This window comes from Gasterosteus aculeatus, chromosome 17 (genome assembly GCF_964276395.1).
Source record: "Gasterosteus aculeatus chromosome 17, fGasAcu3.hap1.1, whole genome shotgun sequence".
Taxonomy (NCBI): domain Eukaryota; kingdom Metazoa; phylum Chordata; class Actinopteri; order Perciformes; family Gasterosteidae; genus Gasterosteus; species Gasterosteus aculeatus.
Window position 1 is genome coordinate 1,065,342 of NC_135705.1, and position 21,949 is coordinate 1,087,290.

Sequence of the window (21,949 nt, forward strand, 5' to 3'; positions counted from 1 at the left end):
AGCTCGTATCTTGATTAGTATTTCATTCTTGCTTTATTTCTGTCTGTCACTTCCATACTGTGTCGTGTGATGGTTCCTAAATCCTTTTGTCTGACACCGTGTATTCAACCTCCCCGGGTTTAAGGTAGTTCCTCATCCAGCTTGATCCTCAATAAGTCACCTGCTCTGGATTCACGTGAAGCACGTTGAGTCGCCCTGTTGCCTTCGGAAGGTGTTGCTGACCTCGGGGTGTTTTCCTTCTTTCAGGGTTCGACGCGTACTTCACGTCGCGCACGCTGGAGAACAACCGGAGGAACGTGTGGTTCGCCGAGTACTGGGAGGAGAACTTCAACTGCAAGCTGATGAGCTCCTCCAAGAAGGACGAGAGCAGCAGGAAGTGCACCGGTGGGTTCCGTCTCACACTGTTATAGAAAGCACAATAAGACGTTTAATCTGCTAGAGACCAGATTAGATTTAAAATAAATGCAGGAAATATCGTTACTGTGTTATTACTGCCGGCGTCGCCTGACAGCCGGCTGAACTTCAGAATAAATAGTGGAGCTGATGAGAGGCTGCAATATGAAGGGGCAAAGCTTCTGCACAAACACGGTGGATTGGATTTGATTGGCATGGCGCTCGATGTTTGAAGCCTCAGGGTTACTCAGTTTCATTATGATTAAATAACGTACGATCATGCTTCATCTATATTGAGGGGAAGTTACTGAACGGCATTTGTGATACAAAGGGGGGCGAATGCAGAGCCACAAAACCTCAAACGACACTAAACTCTGTGCTGCAGCGTCACAGCGGCGTTCGTCGCACGCCGACATGTGGCCTTCACTCCGAGGCGGGAAAAGTCCCGCCGGCGCCGGCAGCGTTACGCTGATGTGCATGATGACGTCATTTCCCGCTCGACGCCTCGCTGTTGATGTTGAGCTCTGGAAGTTCGTTTCGTCCTCACAGGTGGACAAACAGGAGGACACGCGCGGACAGAGACACATGACACATGGAGTAGAGGACATCACATGGCGCGAGGGGTGATACTTCCTGCCTGTTGCTTCTGGGTTGTAGAACACGCGTCACCTTGGAAACACTGTTTTGGACTTGTGACCCGTTCACGCTGAGAAATAAGAAGCATCTGCTGTGGTTAAATGGGAGGAACATCTGCTGCTGATTGGTTCTTTTTCTGCTGTCACTCAGGCGCCTCCCTAGTTAGATAATAACTATTATTAATAGTAGCTATTAACGGCCCTCCCCCCGCCACCTCCACCTCTAGCGGCATTATTTGGGAGCGTTTATTGACGGCTCTTACTCCTCTTCATCGTTTATATGCGACTCGACACGAAAAGACAAATACCAATAAGAAAGACACAAAACAGCGAGCGCGGCCTCGGCGCCGCCGTTTGATTTGTTTGTTTATTAATCTGTGCGCCGCTGCAGGCGTCTCCGTCCCAGCCGGTCTGATGGCGGTGAGCGTTCTGAGTGATGTCGAATTGATTCTGAATGCAGCTTGTTGGGTTTTTTGCCATCACATTCATTCCAGTTCAAAAATCCCCGATGAACGCAGCCTTCTAGTTTTGTTAAGAAAACGTTGGTGTTACGCAGGTTACCCTTTGAGCATCACAACACAGTGCGAGCAGGTTGTTTCCTCCATATTGTGTGAGAAAAAAAGAAGTAGAATGAAAAAGATCACGTGCATATATGTATATATATCTATAGATATATATCTATATCTATAGATATATTACATATATTGTGCAGCCTTGATAGACGTGGCTTCATCTCCCTCCACATATCTGAGGGAAAATAATCTGTTAATATAACATAATTTACCAACAATGCACCAGTGCAAAGCGCCGTTTGCAGCGCTGATGAATTTGAATTGTCACAATTATTCAGCAAACCACGACTAACGCGGTTTAAGCCTCTGTTGGGCTTTGTGATCACTACTAATGGGGGGAGCTTTGGCAACGCACGAACACCAGGAGTCTCGCTGTAATCGGCAACCTTTCTAGCAGAGTTTCTGCCGGTCGTCTGGCGACTACGAGGTGGAATCGTTTCACGTCCGTTCAAAGACCCCCAGAAACACAGATCTAGAGTCTGCCTTGGAAGGACAGAGCCTGGTTACAAGTTAAGAAAAGGTCTTTCTCTGCGGGTTAATAACACTCTGGAGGAAAGCAGGTTCCCTGTAAGCGGGCCGAGGTTAAACTGTGGCAACGTGCATAATTCAGCTCACACGCAATTATTGAAGAAACGTATTGAGTCGTGAGAAGCGTCGCTTGACGAGATCCCGGCTGGAGCCGACGCGGAGCAACGCGATTGGCTGTTTTCTCCACTCGTGTTTTGCTGAGAGATGAATCCTCCCGAAGGCCACAGCGGGTTCGCGTGTCGTGGACGAACGCGACTGCCTCCCTTCTGTCATTTTTCACCGCGGCGCTGTGAGATTAAAGGCCTCATCTCAGGTGAAGAAAACTAGACTCACGCCACGTGAGCCGACAGCGAGCGACGTGGAAATCGACTCGCGTCAGCAGCTGAATCTAGTTTTTCTTCCTGTTGGCGTCTTCGAGCCGCACCCTGCAGCTGCCGCCGTTTAAACGGCCGCATAATGTTTCCAGCAGTCTCGTGAAAACAAATACTAAGCGATTGTGCGACGAGCGACGTTCAGCCAAACTCCCATCAGCCCCCCGTCTCTGATTGTCTGCGTGTGATTGCATCGCTCCTCGTTATCATCAGGCAGCTCAATCAGCACCGACGCTTCTTTGCTTTTATTTCTATAACTTTCCTTTGGCTGAGATCTTCAAGGGCTCGAGCACAACCGGAGGATGTTCTCATGACGCTGTCGACGTTTTCTCACACCATGTACATTTCTGCTGAATGCTGCAGACGGTGAGCAGGGTCACTGGGACGCTGTTTCCACTCACCGATGAGACAGAACTCAGCGTGTGAATGATGCTTTGTTAAAGTGCGTTTAGTGGTTAAATTACAGGTAAAGCTGTCGGCGCCTCTAGAAGGTTCGACTTCTTTAGTCAGCAGATCGATTACTGATCACTCTCCTTCAAACAATACATACATCTAATATTTGCAACTTATAGTGAGTGTCCCTCCATCACACCAGCACAGACCACATGGCCAGTAATCACGAATAGAAGGACGTATAAGAGCTTTGTGTGACATACACAAGATTTCAAAATAAAAGCCATTGCTAAAGGTTAAACCAGTGGTCATTGATCCTTTTAATGGTTCAATGTTAGGAAACGCAGAAAAGCCGCTTACGGGGATTTATTTTGGTGATTCGAGTTCATACGCGTGACAAAGTGCATCCGTCCTCTTTAGCTGACTGATGCTATCAGCCGTTAGCTCATTAACGCTAATGCAGCGAGTCAGCCATTCCACAAAAGCACTCGGCTGTTGTCTCCAAGTGCGCAGCCTCTGCATTCACGCAGAGCGGCTCGCGGCTCGATGCTCTGGTGAATCCACTCGCCGCGATATTTAGTACCTCAGATACATTTGGATGATTCAGATGAATACTTTTACTTCCACATTGTCCACGAGTATTTTTACAGCGTAGCATTACTACTCTGAATGTTTCCTCCACCACTGCTTTAAACTAAATGACTGAACCTGGAGAGACCAACTTAACAATTATTTGGACCGGAAGCGTAAATTGACTGCGATTCACCCAGAGGGGAACTTGGGTGAAAGGTCGGTTTCAAAGTGTATCCCTGACGTCTCTGTGCCGTCCCTCCAGGTCAGGAGCGCATCAGCATCGACTCCAAGTACGAGCAGGAGGGCAAGGTCCAGTTCGTGATCGACGCCGTGTACGCCATGGCCCACGCCCTCCACAACATGCAGCGGGACCTGTGTCCGGAGAGCGCCGGCATCTGCCCCGACATGGACCTGGCCGGGGGCAAGAAGCTCCTCAAGTACATCCGCAGCGTCAGCTTCAACGGTGAGCGCCACGGGAAGTCCCTCCGAGGCACGCCAGGGAATGTGTGCGGATCGCCGCTAAATCCACCCAAGTAGCCGGACGACGGTTATAAAAGTGTCTCGCTCGTCTCGTAAAACTGCCTCCGTGTCGTGGCCCTTTTTTATCTCCCGTCATAACGACGCTGGTTTTATTCTCACGTTTTAGTACATTGCTGCTGTTTGGTCTCACGATGCAACTTGTGTCTTGTACATAAAACCTGGCGGTGTATTTAGAGGCCGACCGATCGCAGGCTTCTACACGTACATGAACTTCTGTCCTCACTTAGTTATTTAAATGCTTTCAGATCAGATCATTAATAAAAGATGTTGTCATTGAATAAATGATGGATTGAGCGACGAGGTCACATTTATAAGTGATTACTGATAGTGATGATCAGTGATTATTGTTCAATGACCTGGAGTGGTTCTACATTCGGATGCCGACTTGTTATCTTACTCACGCAAATTGTTTAATGTGGGATTTGTCATTTCAAGGTTGTGGTACTTTTATCTAGTGAAAACACATGAATGACTCTTTCTGTTACGTATTAGAGACACATGGGACTGAAACCAGGAGGCAAAACTGTATCTGTGACAGCAGCTATTGAGCCTCTTTACCTCTTTTATGCAATGATTAAACTGATGAGGGATCAGTTAAACCACTCCAGCGGTTCCTATACAATCGCCTGTGCTGAAATATAGCGGCTTTAATGAGACAGACAGCTTAGAGCTCCCGTTATCACAGTCACAGACCCTCGAGGTTATTTACAGACTGTGAGGAGAGTAAAGATTACACCATGTGTCCCGGAGAGACAGATTACACCTCCTCTACATGAATCACTCACACCTCCGCCCTCGCAGACGCTTTCAATGGGTCCCCAATGTTCGCGCGGGGCCATTTACGCCGAGCTTCTTCTCAGACCCGATATCTGTTCCATCACATGGGGACTCAGTGGCGTCCGCAATGCCTCCTGATGAGCGTGGAACCGGGGGTTAAGAGTGAAAAATACACCTTTTGTCTAACTCATAGTTTGTCGCTTCAGTTTGGTTGTGTTCATGGATCGCTGCTAAGGACCTTAGGTTTTTTGTTAATTAAATACAACATCTATTTTTATAGCCCAAACTTACAAATCACCATCTGTGGAGAATACTGCATGTTCTGTCCGAGGACCTGGCATTGGAGGGGGGAAATAGGAAGAGGCCTTCGGGAGAGATACATGTGTACAGAATGCAGAATGCATGGGACATAAATGATTCATATAATGAGAGCAGCGAGCAGAATAATGATGCAAAAATGACGACTACTCATGAAAACAGCAGCTGTGGATACAACAGAGTCTAGACCTTTAGCAGCGTATCCAACTGCTGGACGAAGCAGACCTGAACCGGCCCCAACTATTAACCTGAGCCAGCCCTAACTATTAGCCTGAGCCAGACCTAACTATTAACCTGAGCCAGCCCTAACTATTAGCCTGAGCCAGACCTAACTATTAACCTGAACCGGCCCTAACTATTAGCCTGAGCCAGACCTAACTATTAGCCTGAGCCAGACCTAACTATTAACCTGAACCGGCCCTAACTATTAGCCTGAGCCAGACCTAACTATTAGCCTGAGCCAGACCTAACTATTAGCCTGAGCCAGACCTAACTATTAGCCTGAGCCAGCCCTAACTATTAGCCTAAGCCAGCACTAACTTTAAACCTGAGCCAGACCTAACTATTACCCTGAGCCAGCACTAACTTTAAACCTGAGCCAGACCTAACTATTACCCTGAGCCAGCACTAACTTTAAACCTGAGCCAGCCCAAACTATTAACCTGAGACAGCCCTAACTATAAACCTGAGACGGCCCTAACTATTAACCTGAGCCAGACCAAACTATTAACCTGAGACAGCCCTAACTATAAACCTGAGCCAGCCCTAACTATAAACCTGAGCCAGACCAAACTATTAACCTGAGCCGGCCCTAACTATAAACCTGAGACGGCCCTAACTATTAACCTGAGCCAGCCCTAAATATAAACCTGAGCCAGCCCAAACTATTAACCTGAGCCAACTATCAGACTTCATCGAAAAAGTGTCTTAAGCCTGATCTTTAATGAGGAGAGTGTGTCTGCCTCCCGGATTGAAAATGACTGTGAACCCTTCCTACTTTCATTCATGGAGCGCAGCTCTCTGGTGGCTTTACAGGGTTCTGTGAGCTCCTGAAGAAATGATGGTGCCTGGCCAATTAGGACGTTCCAAGTAGGGATAAAGAAGACTCTTCTCCTTCTCCTTCTTTATCTTTTCTTATCATATTTAAATCAGTATCTGTAGGTTTCAAAGTGTGCTGCCCTGTGTTGTTTTCTCAGGGGAAAAGAAAGAGTTTGTTGAATTTGGGTCACATTTATGCCGGAAGCTCCGAGCCTGTATGGCGTCCAGCTAATGCGCTGCAGCATACCTTACATGTGTAGCGTGTTGTGCGATTGTGCATGAGCAGACCGCTAACAGCCACCCATCAGCATCTCCTCCTTTCAATGTGGATGTTGTTAAATGTCGTTTTATATCAGCCGGTATGACTTTTGATTAACGTTATGAAATGATTTGTTGAGGTTAAGATGACGGTGACAACGATAGTGTGTACATAAACAACATCAGTCCTCAGCAAATATAATTATAAATAACATAATGTTGCATAACAAGCGGGACAAAAGTACTGAAAAAAAACTTGAATCAACGTTACTTTAAACAATGTTACTTAAACAGCTCTAATTCAGGTGTTCAGCACATGTGTATTACAAACAAACAAATGACATGTAAAGTATTAACTGTGTAGCACGATGAGGTAATACTGACTGAAGGCACGCAGTGTTTGTGACCAGGTGCTGTAAAGTGAGAAGATGTGAGATGATGAACTGCCTCGGTCTTTGAGGGGCGGTTGTTTTTTGCCACGTGGCTCGCTGAGGTCACTCATTAAGATCCTCTCTTTCCCAAACACACTTTACTCTTTTGGAAATATGAAATATGCAGAAGAAATGCAAATGAAAGGAGTTCTTAAATGAGTATTTTGTAGCCTGATGGTGTTGTGTTGTCGAGCTGAAGAACTGAGCGTTCATGCCAGCGTGTTTTTTCAACCCCGTAAAAGTCGGGAGACTTATTATCAGTGCGTCCTAATACAATGTGAAGGACGCATGAAGAACGAAGAGGAAGGTCTTTGATCGGCATAATTAACAGATGATAATTAACAAGTGACGCAAGCAGCTTGATTCCACCTTTATGGTGGTGAAGATATCGCAGTGCTTCTCTTTGGATGACGTCTGCAGGGATGGAAAACGACTCATCTTCACCAAACCTTCTGTTGCTTACAGTCAAAGAGAAGGAGGCTGAAGCGTTTGATTCACGCTGTAAAAAGGTTAATTGTTTGTAATCTGTGATAGATAATTATAGATATACCGCATATCATGTCTCTTTTAATTTACTAATCCGTTAACTGTGGCAAACATTAAATGATCAAATTAGGTTTAGTACTTTATTGGCCCTTTAAACCCTAATAATAATATAATAATAAGTAGCACTAGTTAATATAAAAGGAAATATGTTAAAGACAGTGTTATTACTATTTAGCCTCCTGTTGAAAATGTTACATTTTCCCTGTGATCTATTTGCAGTTTTACTTGTATTATTCAGACCATCATTTGCATATTTTTGTAGTTGTAATGCACAGAGTCCTCCAGAGATCCCGCCCCCTTTATCAGCTAATTAGCAGTGTGCTAATATGAAATAAGTAGCAGTGGAACTGCTCACTCACCGTTTATTTGATTTTCAATAATTACACTAAAAGAACCTAAAGACGAGCTGCTCCTGTATGACTTTCTTTTTAAATTAAAAGATCGTATCATAATTAATAACAATGTATTTCAGTATTTCAGTCAGGTCTTAATCAATTAAGAATACTGTGCAAGAAAAGATATATAACAAATGAAACCGTCCATTTTGTTGTTGTTGTTGTTCTGTGTGTTGAGACAAACATGAGCCAAATATCGACTGAGAAACGAAACACATTTATACCAAGAGGTCGCTCTGTGTTGCCAGTGGTGCCTATTAACCCGAGTATTGATCTGAAGCAGTTGTCTGGTCACAGCGGGGATTAATGACGGAGCTCCTCTCTGGACCGAGAGTCCATCTCTTTGAGATCCCAGCTGTCAATCAACCGGCTGCGTCCGACACAAAGAGGCTGATTAAACGCAGTCACGTTTTTCATTAAACTCAACAAGATGAGCTGCAGACGGGGAGAGAGCACAAGCTCTTCTTTGAGACTCGTCTTCACGCCAATCTTCTCCTTCCTCCTCTTCTTCTGCTCTGTGTTCTCCTCCATCTTCTACTCCTTCTGTGTTCTCCTCCTCCTCCATCTTCTACTTCTTCTCCATCTCCCCCTTCTTTTTTATCTGCTTTTGATCGTCCTCCGTTTCTCCTCCTCTTGTTTATTCCACCTTCTTCCACTGTAAAGGAGAACTATTCAGAGGATTTGAACCTGCATCTATTCTTCATCTACTTCTTCACATTCCAATCCTACGACTTTTCTTTCTTCTTTTCTTCCATCTTTATATAAATCCAATGTTTATGGAAATAAATGCCAAAATCTGGATACGAGTGATTTGGTAAATTTTCCGATTTTATCTCCAAGACAGAATCTCTGTCAGGATTCCTCCACTATTAAAGTATCTGCAGTCGATGGGACTCCATCAGGCCGTCCTCAGCCATCAGGTTCTCACTTATTGAGCAATGGATCTTGGTAGAACCCAGATGCAGAGCTCTCTATGCGCGGACAGGAGGCCTCAGGAGAACATCACCACTCTTTGTGTCGCAGATTCTGTGACGTAACGGAGGCTTGAGATCTTTGTGAAAGCAGCTTCTCCTCTCCTGACTCCACAAGGAAGCCACCTTCCCTCACATGTTCCTTTACTGGTTTCCACTTTACCGGACCGGAGTAGGAAACTACTTTGCTTTCATCCCCCTCCAGAAAGCACTGTGTCTTCCTCTTCCTCGTCCTCGTCCTCCTCTGCAGCAGAGATGTTATCTGAGGGGAGAAGGAGGAGCAGGCTAGAAACCGGTCTGCTGCTCAGGGTTCACGTGGACCTGCGATCCACAGAATGGCTTCCGATCTGCGGCTGCGGATACGCGAGCTTCGGTCGGGGACATTCGGGGAATATTCAATGCGCTTTATTTCCGGAGACTGTGTGAAGTTTGTGTTCGCTGCTCTGCTGCTTCATCTCTTCCATCGCGGTGAGGAAACCCCCTTGAAGCAGCGAGCGGGCGATCGGCCCGCCGAGCGCCTCCTGGAGCGAATCTTCTGTGTTTGCAGATCGAGGGTTTAAATCTATAAACACATGTCACACATTCACACACAGCATCCAGCTGAACCCCCCCCGTGGATAAAAAGCCCCCCATTGTCCTTCCCTTCACCTCGCTTTACCACGAGCAGACCATAATAAGAACATTCCTCTTCTGAGACCTTTAAAGCGTGTGATGAAATCTGTTTTAGCAAACGGGGAAATGGATGGATAGAAACGAGAAGCTGCTTCTTTCTACTTCTGTCGGGAAAAGATGACCTTTTGAATTGAAATGATGTAGATCTTCACATTCTACACAGATGTTTCTATGCACATTCAAAAAGCAGAAGCAGACTTTCGGTCCAGACGTCGGTGCTCTCTTCAAAGCCACCACACTTTGAACAATGGAGACGCTGATCCTCATTCTGTTAGTGTGCTGGTATTATTCTGTAATCCTCTCGACCGGAAAACTCTTGTTCTGTTTGGTCCAATTATTGTTTTTGTCAATGAATTTGAGGAAGTCAACAGCTTAAGTTCTGTCAGACAGCTACGATGGGCACAAACAGTGAGAGAAGTTTCCCTTCATGGACACATTCTCCTTCGTGTCACGTACGCTTCATAAATAACGTGTCAGGGTGAATCCTGGGATTTCTTCTTGCTGATCATGTATTTTGTGACACATAAATATGGTTTAAGCCGCTGGCCGTGTAGGTCGGTGAATGCAAAGAGTTTACTCGCTCATTTATTCTGGTTGGGAAGTCGTCTTCCGTTGATGCAGATCCGTCCCACAGAACACGCGTGTTCTGTCGCACTCTGTCCCCTCCGACAGCAACAACGTGACGTGCAGCACGTTGGGAAAGATGCGTCTCGCTGGGAAAAACAGTTTGGAAAACGTTAAAGTAGTTTAAAGATCGAACTCGGGGTGAAATAAAGAGTGACGGTTGGAGAAAGAAGAAGCTGCTGAGGAGAGTTACTGAGAGAAAAACATATTAACGCAGAAGCTGCAGAGTTTCCTGCCAAAACCGTTATTATTGACCTGAGGAAAACTCTCTTTGTGTTTCATTTAGAAGAGAGGAAACCAGAAGGCTCCATCCGTCCTGTCAGCCCCTCCTTCTATTTGCCCCTATCTGCCTCCCGCCCCAAATGAAATACAGGCTTTAAAGAGGCCACACAGAAGAGAGGCGAGCCGAAGGCCTTTCAAGGGAACAGAGGGAGGAAGGGGGAGAGAGAGGGGGGGAGAGAGAGGTCAATGAAACCACCCGTCCTGAGAGACCAGTTTCAAAAACAACCTTACAGTCAGGTGTGTGTGTGTGTGTGTTTGTATATGTCTCATTGTGAGGACCTTCAGAGCGAGGACATTCTGGCTGGTCCTCACTTCTTCAAACACTTGGGTTCTCACTGATTGAGTCTCCGGTTAGGATCAGGTCTTATTTTGGGTTAAGGTTCAGGTCACCAAGGTCCTCACAAAGATAGAAGTACAGGGATGTGTGTGTAGGAGAGGCAAACCGTAAGCAGAAAAGCTTTTTATTTACGTCCGTTTACCGTTTAATGACCCGTGGAGGGACACATTTAATTGATTCCATCCGGTGACTCAGTGGTTATTTTGTCCTCCACAGGAAGTGCCGGTACTTCAGTGACCTTCAACCGCAACGGCGACGCCCCCGGACGCTACGACCTGTTCCAGTACCAGTGGAACAACTTGACCGGGCCGGGCTACCGCGTGATCGGACAGTGGACCGAGACGCTGCTGCTCAACGTGAGTCTCGGGAGGAGGAGAAAGGTCTCGCCCTGCGTCTTATCGCTGTGGTGCCGGACGGGTCAAAGCAATGCTCACTTCTGCTTTTCCTTTTTGTCAATTTGCCACTTTAGGTTCAGAAAAAAATAATATATACATATAGTACATTTCTGGCTGGCTTTACCGAACCTTCCTCCGTCTCTGTACAGTCACGAGATTTCTCCTCCGTCAGTCCGTCCCCCTGACGAAGGTTTTGGAGGAACAAGAAGCTTCGCCCTCAATCGTCCATCCATCCATCCATCCATCCATCCATTGTCAAACCGCTTATCCTGCACACAGGGTCGCGGGGGGGCTGGAGTCCATCCCAGCCAACTTCGGGCGATAGACAGGGTACATCCTGGACTGGTCGCCAGCCAATCGCAGGGCTACACAGAGACACACAACCATTCACACTCACATTCACACATCTACGGGCAATTTAAAGTCCCCAATTAACCTGATCCCCAGAGCATGTCTTTGGACTGTGGGATTAAGCCGGAGAACCCGGAGAGAACCCACGCAGACACGGGGAGAACATGCAGACTCCACACAGAAAGGCCACTGGGCGGAATCGAACCCAGGACCTTCTTGCTGTGAGGCGACAGTGCTAACCACCAAGCCACCGTGCCGCCCGCCCTCAATCGTCATTTGACATTTTGTTGTTTCGCTTTACGGAAACCATTTTGATATTCATTAAGAAAACTGTAATTTAACGTATTTATACTGTATACGGATCAGTGGAAATTAGGTGTCCTGCTCGACTGTAGTTTACATCATCCGTGGAGTAAAAGTGAATTACAATGATTATCATTAAAACGTGACGAGTAGGATGTTAGTGCTGTAACTGGTCCTCTTGTTAATCAGAAGGAGCAGTGACGTAGGTGGCTTAATGAAAAGTACATTCAGACAGTAGATTTGAACTGCTACGGTTTTAAAGGCAAACAGCAGAAATCCTGCCAGCAGAATTAAAAGATTTGCATCTGACTAAGTGAATAACGGCGTCCGGAGTTGTGACCACGCTGCGTTCGCTCTCCACTCTCATGTGTTTCCATGCGAGCCGAGCCGAGGACCAGCAGGAGGATTATCAGGCGCCGCATTTTCACAGTCCTCACAGTCTCCTAATTGGAGGACAGAGAGTCGGACGAGATTATCTGATAGTGTGAGAGGTTCACAAATGTATTAGTTTGATCCGACTCGGCCCAATGGAGCCAAAACGGACCACGGCACACAAACGTTTTCCACGGGGGAGAATGAAGAAATAGAAGTCAGTATTTGAGAATTCAGGAACGTCTGGGATTTGACGCTTTCTTGTACTCGGGTTCCATTGCTTCACTCATTGGAGGCCATTCGGGGTTTTTTTAGTTTGCAAAGATGCTTTTTGCTCCAAATCAAAGTGATGTTGCATAATGGACCAGAGTTTCCTTTAGTGACAGCTGCTGCTGTGCGTCTGATCCCAGAAAGTTCACTTACACTGTATTAAATCAGAGGAACCAATCTGCAAGATAACTGCATCCATATTATTGGATGCATGCTGCTGCGTACTGCACAGAAATCCTGCCCGCGGCGAAGTTAAAGCCCATTTAAACCACTGGTGCTTTGGTGCGACGGTCTACTGAGGATTAAATAACAGCCCTTTGTTATGAGTGAACCTGTTAAACTGTACATGCAACATCCAAGACAACCTCAACCTGCCTCTGCTTCCACATTTCACTGACTCATCGTCAGTAATAATAACTACCGGCACTGCTCTTACTTCTCATAATTCAATTGTAACTTGCTAATATGCCACTGGTCACTAACTCAGCCGCCTCCTGCGTACGGCTCTTATTTGCTTTAAGGCTCAGTTTCAACCTTTCACAATAAAAGTCCCTGACACACACGATCACTGCTGAATCCGTATTAATCCCCAAATTGCATGTAGATGTTTTTTTATGGGTGACCAACAAAAAGGTAATAATGTAATCGTCCAAAAGGGTTTTTATAGTATAAAACTCCCGGGTGGTAAGTCGGGGCTGTGAGTGATTGAACGATGTCAGACTAAGCGCATGTGTCCCTCCACCCCCCCCCCCCAGCTGTGCCCTCAGCAGCTGCACGAGCGCCGGCGTTTTCCAACACCAAAGCTGGGATTTGATCCGCAGCATCGCTGCGCTTCTGCATTGGAGGCCATGCCTCTGCTCCTCCACGCCACTGAATTATTCACCTCGACCGCCTCCGGTGGAGCCAGATGTGGCGGAGCTGCTGCTATTAGGCCTCCCATTACTGCTTCTTTGCCTCCATCCTCATAATTCCTCTGTGTACTCTGTGGCGTGTGCCGTCCTCGGTGGCAGTCGGAGCACCGACTCTCTGAGGCGGCTTCAAGTCAAGGCGCCGAGGAGCTATTAGCATAGCATAGAGGATTAGTAACCTCTGCTTGAACCTGCAGCCAAAGAAGAAGAAAACCCGGGGGGGGGGGTTGTCTCCCATGTAATGTATGGATCAATTATCCTAATGTGCCTCGACATCCTGTGCACGTTCCGCGCTGCGTGTCCCATTATGTCTGCCGATGTATTCAAGCAAACGGGGGCGCGAGAGGAAAAACATTTATTAAGGTATTTCTACAAATGTGGAAAACAGCATCACGTCCTTCTCCGGCTCCGTCTGCAGCTCCCCGCCGGCGGGGCTTTGCCGCGACTTACCGGGCCCATCAGACCATGTTTCGGTCTGATGGGCCTCTGTCAGGGTTCATGTGGCCGTGATCTGCACCGGGACAATTCTTTCACTCTGCAGCTGTAATCCACCCGGGACTTCTTCACTTAACTCTGCAGCTCAAAAACTCCTCAGGACAGATCACACGTTTCCAACACGCTTTTCTTCTTCTTCTATTTGACTGGAATGAGCATTCATCCGTAGGTTAAAGAGGTGCTCATATGGATCCACGATGCGTCCTTTCATCCGTCCCTCTATCACATGCATCCACCCATTCATTTATCAATCATTCCTTCAAAGGCCCGTTTGTTGTCCCGCCTCCTTCGCTGTCAGACCTTCAGCGCCGCTCGGGCCAGCGAGCCGGGGGGCTTCTTCGCCTGCATCACGGCCCACTGAGGCACACACAGCTGGAATGAAGCCGACAGACTCCCGCGGATCCGTTTGGGGGAGATGACCCCTCCTCAGCCTGTGTCTCCCTCTGTGGCCGTCGCCTCGCATCCCGCGGGTGATCTCCCTCATCGCCTGTGACAGCCGTGTTCAGTGGAAGCTGAACACGGCGCCGCCCCGTTAATCGGACTCGCCGACGTGTCCGGGTCCCCCTGCAGGTCCGAGACAAATCCCCCCGGGGCGGGATCGGATGTGAGCGAAAGGCTTTTTCTTTCTCCATCTTTGAAGGTGGCAGCTCAGGTGTCAGGTCGACCTGCTCGTCTTATCAGTAAATGCAGGCGAGTCGGCCGCTCGCAGCGGGTTCTCCCCTTTGTCCCTTTGGCCGAAGGTTGTTGAGGCTTCATCACATCTTTTCTTCCTTCTCTGCGATGAGAAGCTCCTCTATTTATTGTTCAATGAAAATGAGCAGTTTGAATAATTCTTAAAAGATGCAACTTAGCAATAAAGTTTGAACCAGCATCAGCATCCATCTCCGTCTGCAAGGGAAACAAAACAGGATTTATATTCCATTTCAAATTGTATTCAAACTAGAAGCACAACAACCAATTTTAACTTCGTCATCAGCTGCAAAATATAAATAACCAGACGACATCCTGTTGCATTTATGTCAAAGTAACAAATGATACACAATGATATTATTTATGTGCTATTTGTGCCCCATCGGAATATTGTTAGTTTTCGTCATTTAGATGAAGATATTCTGTATTTGTTAGTGAATCAAGTGCAAATAAAGACCCGGTGTTTCCTCAGTTTGCTCCTGTGAACACAAATCAATAACACAAAGTAAAGCAATAATCCTACTGTTCTAAAAACATGATCATGAGCAAATCAAAAAGCTGCTCGCCGCCGTATGTAATCTCTGAGTTACAGCGCTCGTATCCGTGACACCGGATCAGCCGCCCCATCGGGTCAATGGCGACTTGTCACGTGCACATCGAGTGATGATAGTCGATCCACGGAGAGAAGATGTGCAGAGCTGCGTGGGACTCACACGGGGGGCAAAGAGAAGGTCGCCACGGGACACGCACACGGCGTTCTTCAATCATTCATCTCCCCTCCTCCCCCCCTTCATCCCATCCCCACTCTCAAGTGAGATTAATTCAATTCATCACTTGTAATGTCTGCCCCCCCCCCCCATGTAAACGCCCTGCATTTAAATGTTTCACTACTTTATTCTTCACAGAGGGAATTATTCTTCTACTTTGAACTTTAAGCTGATTTTCACACTTTGATCTCTAGTTTTATCTCCCATCGTTATCTTTGACATGTTTATATCCTTGTAACACGTTTTGTGGACCCTCCTGTCTGCTCCTCTCTGAGATCTATGACAGTGTTTCCATGGTAACGTGACTCATCACACGGCTCGGGTGTCTGCGGTCAAGTTTCCACATAAATTGAATACAAATTTGACCTGAATTAACTTTAATAATGGAGGGAAAATATATCACAACCCGGATTTCTGGATGGAATGCATGTATCCAAAATATCAGCTCCAGTTTTTAATCTCCCGTAGATCAAATAAACATCAGTCAGCGTGGTTACATGGATTCCAATAACTGGCTTAGTCGGACTGAAATCCAATGATCCGTTTCATGTAAACACCTTTGTCCGACTACGATCCGACTAACACGCCTGGATAACTCGGTCCGATCCAGTTGATAGTTCGACTATTGCGGCATGTGACGGTGAATCGGATGAGGAACTGGACTTTGCGTCTTTGCGCGTGCTTGAGATCCCGTCGGCGTCTTCTCTCCGTTATCAAATCAGCCAATAGCGCCATTCGCATTCGCTGTGCTCCTATTAGCATCATGCACAGATAGTAGAGGTAAATAGAGTAGAGTAAATTCAAAGGTTGAAAAGACATTTTAAAGGGAAAGAACCTTTGAACTGCGTCTTCAGCTCCGGCTCTGGAATCCGCTGCCGGCCTCCCGGGTCGGCCTCATTAGGAGTAATGAGATCTGACCTCGATCTGTGCCAGGGCCGATCCCTCACGGCCCCTCCAGCTGTGTGATGAGTCAGACGCAGATGAACCGCCCCCCCCCCCCCCCCCGGCCGGGTCCAAGGTCGTTGCTCCGAAACCTCTTCTTTAGAGGGGAAGGATGAAGCGCTTTGAAACGTAGCCCAAAGTATTGATTTCCCCCGTTGACCTTCATTACGAAGGAGACCGTCCCCCTCACCCGTCTGTCTCTCTCACCTGTCCCTCCCCTCACCCGTCTGTCTCTTTCCTTACCTGCCCGTCTTTCTACGTCGTATGAAGGTTAAATAACTTCCTCGGTACGTAGTTACCCGGATCGTTCACGCCCACGTTCCTTTAGCCCCGCCTCCCGGCCTCTCAGCCTCTCAGCCTCCTGGCCTCTCAGCCTCTAGGCCTCCCGGCCTCCCAGCCTCTCAGCCTCCCAGCCTCTAGGCCTCCCAGCCTCTCAGCCTCTCAGCCTCCCAGCCTCTAGGCCTCCCAGCCTCGCAGCCTCCCAGCCTCTAGGCCTCCCAGCCTCTCAGCCTCTCAGCCTCCCAGCCTCTAGGCCTCCCAGCCTCTCAGCCGCTCAGCCTCTCAGCTTCTAGGCCTCTCAGCCTCTCGGCCTCTGTCTCTTTTACAGCTGGTAGAACCTAATCATTTAAACGTGGGTTACTAACGTGTTCTTCGTACAAACGTCTCAATGTGGACGAAGCTGGACATTGAGACTCGTTGTTGGACTAGACGTTGCATTGTCTTCGTCTCCGCCACGCGACGGGGACATGCGCCGCCGTAGCGCCGGTTAGCTCTCTTCAGTGTGATGAAGTTCAGCGAAGCAGCCGCGCTCCGTTGACTTCCATTACCTGTTGGGCTTGTTGGGTTTCGCCCCGTTGTTCAACGATGCGCCGTGAATACAGATCCTCATTAACAGACACAAACAAACGGGAGAAGCTTTCGTTCCAGCGGTGAATTAAGCGGGTTGTTTGCTTTCGGTAGAACTGTCTCGCTTTTGATCTGTTTAATATGGAGCCTGGAGTTTTCCAGCCGAAATTATTCAAAATGTTTCCTCCCAACTGTAACTTTTCTTTGAAGAAGAGTTGTGTATTTTATTCCGATTAATTCAACACCGACTGAAAGAACAAAGGCAGTCGATTTCTCACCTGTGGTGTAAAAAAAGCCCCCAAAAAGCCCATTAAAGTACACAACGTTTTCATCATTTCCTTTTAAGTAGCGCTGAGTCGCGGCAGGTCGTTCGCGGCGGCGGTGGCGTTTAAGCGCTTTGAATGATGTCGAAGCGAAAGTGAGGTGCGACGGCTGGGACGGGGATTCGGGTGAAGTGAAGACTTCTTCCTCTCTGCAGCTGCTTCAACACAAACACAAAGACCTTTTCCTGAATACACGGCCGTCTTTTACAAAACCCAGCTGACTTGTTTCCTTTGAAGACGTCAGTTAATTCTTTAAAAGACCTTGAGCATGAAAGAGGGCGAATTGTGGGAACGTGAGGAGGAGCATGAAACCCTCACGGGGATATTTAAAATGCTGAGATATCTCAGCCAAAGAGGGAAGACAGGAGACAAATCAGACCAGTACTGCAGCAGGTGTGGATCAAAGGGGGACAGAACAGCAGGGAAAGGAGACCAGTGGACGCCATGTTGTTAAAAAGCAGTTGTCACGGTGACGTAAAGAAGCAGTAGAGAGAAAGACGGAGACGGAGGGGAATTTATTCCCCTTTTTCTGTGTAACTGATCAGTTTGTTCACGACTACCAGTCGGCATCGTATTCACGGGGCGAAGAAGCCAGACTGTGAGGGATCGGCCGAAGGAAGCTTCAGGCGGAGGGATGTGAGGAAAAGTGAAATGCTATGACAAAGTGGGCGGGATCAGGTGACAAACAGGAAGCATTTGTGACACGCAGCACTGACTCTTCATCGCTCTTCATCACAAACTTGGAAGGATGAACTAATTAGAATTTGATGGCTAAATGACGTCACCATTAGTTTCGAGCCAATCAGAGTTAAGTAACGTCCACGTTTGTTCTACCTTTGAAAGTCATTTTCATATGACCATTAGACTCTTCTGAAGGGTTCGTCAAGGCATGAACGACGACAACCACGCGACAACGAAAGTAAACCCACGAGTCGGACAAGTCGCCCACCACCTTTTCATTAGTATTATTATTATGATCCCTGGCGCTGTGATGCTAACGTGGCGAGCGAGCAGGATGGAGGCAAAGAGCAGGAGGGCAGCGGGACGCACCAGACTGATCTTATGTGGTGTCCATGGTGACGGCGAGGCGATAAGGGTTTCTTTATTAGCTCGGGGAGCGGTCGCCCCCCAAAGGCCGGATAAGGTACCGCTGGGTCCTGGAGGAGGAGGAGGAGGCGGCCGCGGCAAATGAGCGATGTTGGGTAGCGATAGCATCCAGTCTCAATCCAACGCTGCTTCGGATTGGCCTTTCAGATAATCTGGGGTCCCGAGCGCTGTGTAATTGATCGGCTCCGGGGTCCCAGAGGCCTTTGGAAATCTCCCCAAGATCTTTGCAATCCTTTAAAAAAAAAAGCAGCTATCTGGCAAGATAATAAATATCAATACAGAATAACACGTGTCTTGGCCACCGTCTCCATGGAGCCCCCCAAAGGTCTGGCAGAGTCTCAAGAAGGAGCTGTCGGGAGGACACAACCTGATTTCAAGATTTTCAATCTGTTTTATTTGACATTTGAATAATTTCAATCTGTCCCCTTTCAAATGGAGTATCAGAAATAATGTCATGATTTCTGTTCACGTATAAAGGGGCCATGCACCCGCCAAATGAGATGAGACATAAATCAGTCCCGTGTTCCTGAGTCAAGACTCACAAGGGGGAGTTTTTTCATGGAGGTCAATTCTTTTCGGTCTTCGGCATCGAACTGAGGCTATCGACCAATCACGTCGCGAGTTACTGTCCAGTCCCAAACAAAGAAAATGACACCAACACGTCCAGAAGGTTTTTCTGCTTTCAACCTTCACAAAGGCCCGAAGGTCACCGTGGGCATTTTGCTGAAAAGAGAAAACAGTTTACCTCAAACAACAGGATCCTGCTAGTTGGTCCTCTGCCTGCATTCATTTACTATTTTATTGATAACTGTATGCAACTGATAATATGAATTAGTTTTGATTCCCGAAAGTCGCGTGGCGTTTTATTGGATTTTCCTGTGGATGACTGGCCATGCGCTGGTGCTAAGGGTTGATAGTCACACAGCCGATGTCTCTGTAAAGATACACAGGAAGCGTTGTTATGCTAACGTTAGCATGACTTATGGACTCTAAACAAACACCAGACACCACAAATAAAACCATGCATTACAAATGTGAGCTCAATGAACACACAGAAAATTGAAATTGCCCAAAGGAAGAAGTGATGTATTTCTGAGTATCACCAGGAGGAGGCAGAGGGAGAAGTAGAGGAGAGAGACAGATTGTGTTCATTTAAATACTACTCTTATTTGCGGATTGAATATATGTTCAAAGGTCTAATCCACCCTCTTGTGTGGGACTAATACACCTCGACTCTGGATAGATGTCGACCGGATGTCAGCGTCTCTATCGTTCAGCAAATCACTCAGAAAGAGATTTTCTCGGTACAATGAACTCCGTGTCTGGTCTTCCAATGTGGTTCTGTTCAAATCCGTCGTGCGTTTGAAATTTCAAGCATGCTCGCTGTGATAGATGGTAGAAACCGGAGGAGCAGGGCGGTCCGTGGTAACGGATAATTAAACAGCACTTGGCTGCGTGAAAATAGCAGAAAGCGGTCTGTCCACTACGATCCAGGTGGAATTTATCCATATTGATGTTGTACTAATCGAGTATTCATTACTCATTAGAAGCAGTCAAGCTGTCAAATCAATGAGACCTTTGGTAGAGTTACGAGCCGGAGCAAACCCCTCGTCTAAAGTCGGCCGCTCCACACGGCGAGACAAATGTCTCAGCTATCAATCTGAGACTGAGGCGCCGCGGCCCGAGAGTCAATATCTTACAATGTCATTACTTAAAAGTGGCTTCTCAGCAAGGGGAGTTATTCAGTGTACGGGATGTACTCACACACCAATTTTTGTTCCGATAATCTTTTTCCCCTTAAGGTAAAGAAAATTGCCTTTTTTTGACAAAGTTGACATTTCTGAGTTCATCTTTTTTCGTATTCCTAACAAGTCGACCACTGTAACCGTTCATTGTCTCTCTCTGTCTCCAGATGGAGGACATGCAGTGGCCTCGAGGGGAGCAGGACATTCCCAGCTCAGTGTGCAGCCTTCCCTGTAGGACCGGCGAGAGGAAGAAGGTGGTGAAAGGCATGCCGTGCTGCTGGCACTGCGAGCCCTGCGACGGCTACCAGTACCAGTACGACGAGTTCACCTGCAAGCTGTGCTCCTACAACAGGAGGCCCAACGCCAACCGCACGGCGTGCCAGCCCATCCCCATCATTAAGCTGGAGTGGCACTCGGCCTGGGCAGTGATTCCAGTCTTCCTGGCAATGCTCGGCATCATCGCCACCATCTTCGTCATGGCGACGTTCATTCGGCACAACGACACGCCGATCGTCCGAGCGTCCGGCCGCGAGCTGAGCTACGTCCTCCTGACCGGCATCTTTCTGTGCTACATCATCACGTTCCTCATGATCGCCAAGCCGGACGTCGGCGTGTGCTCGTTCAGGAGGATTTTCCTGGGTCTGGGTATGTGCATCAGCTACGCCGCCCTCCTCACCAAAACCAACCGCATCTACCGAATCTTCGAGCAGGGCAAGAAGTCTGTGACGGCGCCCCGGCTGATCAGCCCCACCTCACAGCTGGCCGTCACCTCCAGCCTCATCTCGGTCCAGCTGTTGGGGGTCTTCATCTGGTTCGTGGTGGATCCGCCCAACACCGTCATAGACTACGACGAGCAGAAGACCTTCAACCCGTACCTCGCCCGAGGGGTGTTGAAATGTGACATCACGGATCTCCAGATCATCTGCTCGTTGGGTTACAGCATCTTATTGATGGTGACGTGTACTGTTTACGCTATAAAGACCCGCGGGGTGCCGGAGAATTTTAACGAGGCCAAGCCCATCGGGTTCACCATGTACACCACCTGCATCGTGTGGTTGGCTTTTATACCCATCTTCTTTGGCACGGCGCAGTCTGCAGAAAAGGTAGGAACCAGTGGAGGGTGAACGAGCTGCATGGTTGATGGCAGGATGGTTTCAGTATTCTACTTCCAGACAACACAACTCAAGCCCCTGTTTGTTGTGTGTCTTTGTAATTGATTCACATTCTCAATACAGATAAAAAGATTCTATTTGTGAAGAGTTTAGTTTTACCTTCTTCACGCTTTACTTAGTTTATATACTTATTTTTGTCCTTAATATAACACAGTTGTTTTTTGCCTGCAACGAGTAAAGAGTCGCATTCGCTGGGTCTCCAAACGCTTTATACAGTGAAGGGCTTCACACCTGCGTACATTCTCTCATGGTGAATAAGTCGGTTAAATGTGAAACCACATTTTCAATGTGATACCTGTAAAAAAAGAAAATCTGCAGGGATGCATCAAGTCAAAATAGAAAAATAACTTTTTCTTACTTAAAGTGTTCTTACTTAATATATATATATAGATATAGATATATATATATATATATATATATATATATATATATATAGATATAGATATATTAAGTATATATAATCTGACATCCCTGCTTCCCTCAGTTTAAAAACATGAGGATCAAGCCCTCACCCCTTCACGTTGTAATTAATAATCACCAACAAGTCAAATTTTAGCAGAAATCCATGTGAGGCGGAGGATTACTGCATGGTTGATGATGGGTGACGTT

General features: G+C 47.3%; 1 protein-coding gene across 1 annotated transcript in view; it reads left to right on the forward strand.

Moving 5' to 3' along the window:
- The window catches only part of grm7 (glutamate metabotropic receptor 7), an 84,290-nt gene that overhangs the window by 46,592 nt on the left and 15,749 nt on the right, over positions 1-21,949 (forward strand). The window contains exons 5-8 of the mRNA XM_040204326.2: positions 247-384; positions 3,728-3,928; positions 10,871-11,010; positions 20,336-21,271. Of these exons, the coding sequence (XP_040060260.2) occupies positions 247-384; positions 3,728-3,928; positions 10,871-11,010; positions 20,336-21,271 (1,415 nt within the window). The remainder of the gene's footprint in view (positions 1-246; positions 385-3,727; positions 3,929-10,870; positions 11,011-20,335; positions 21,272-21,949) is intronic.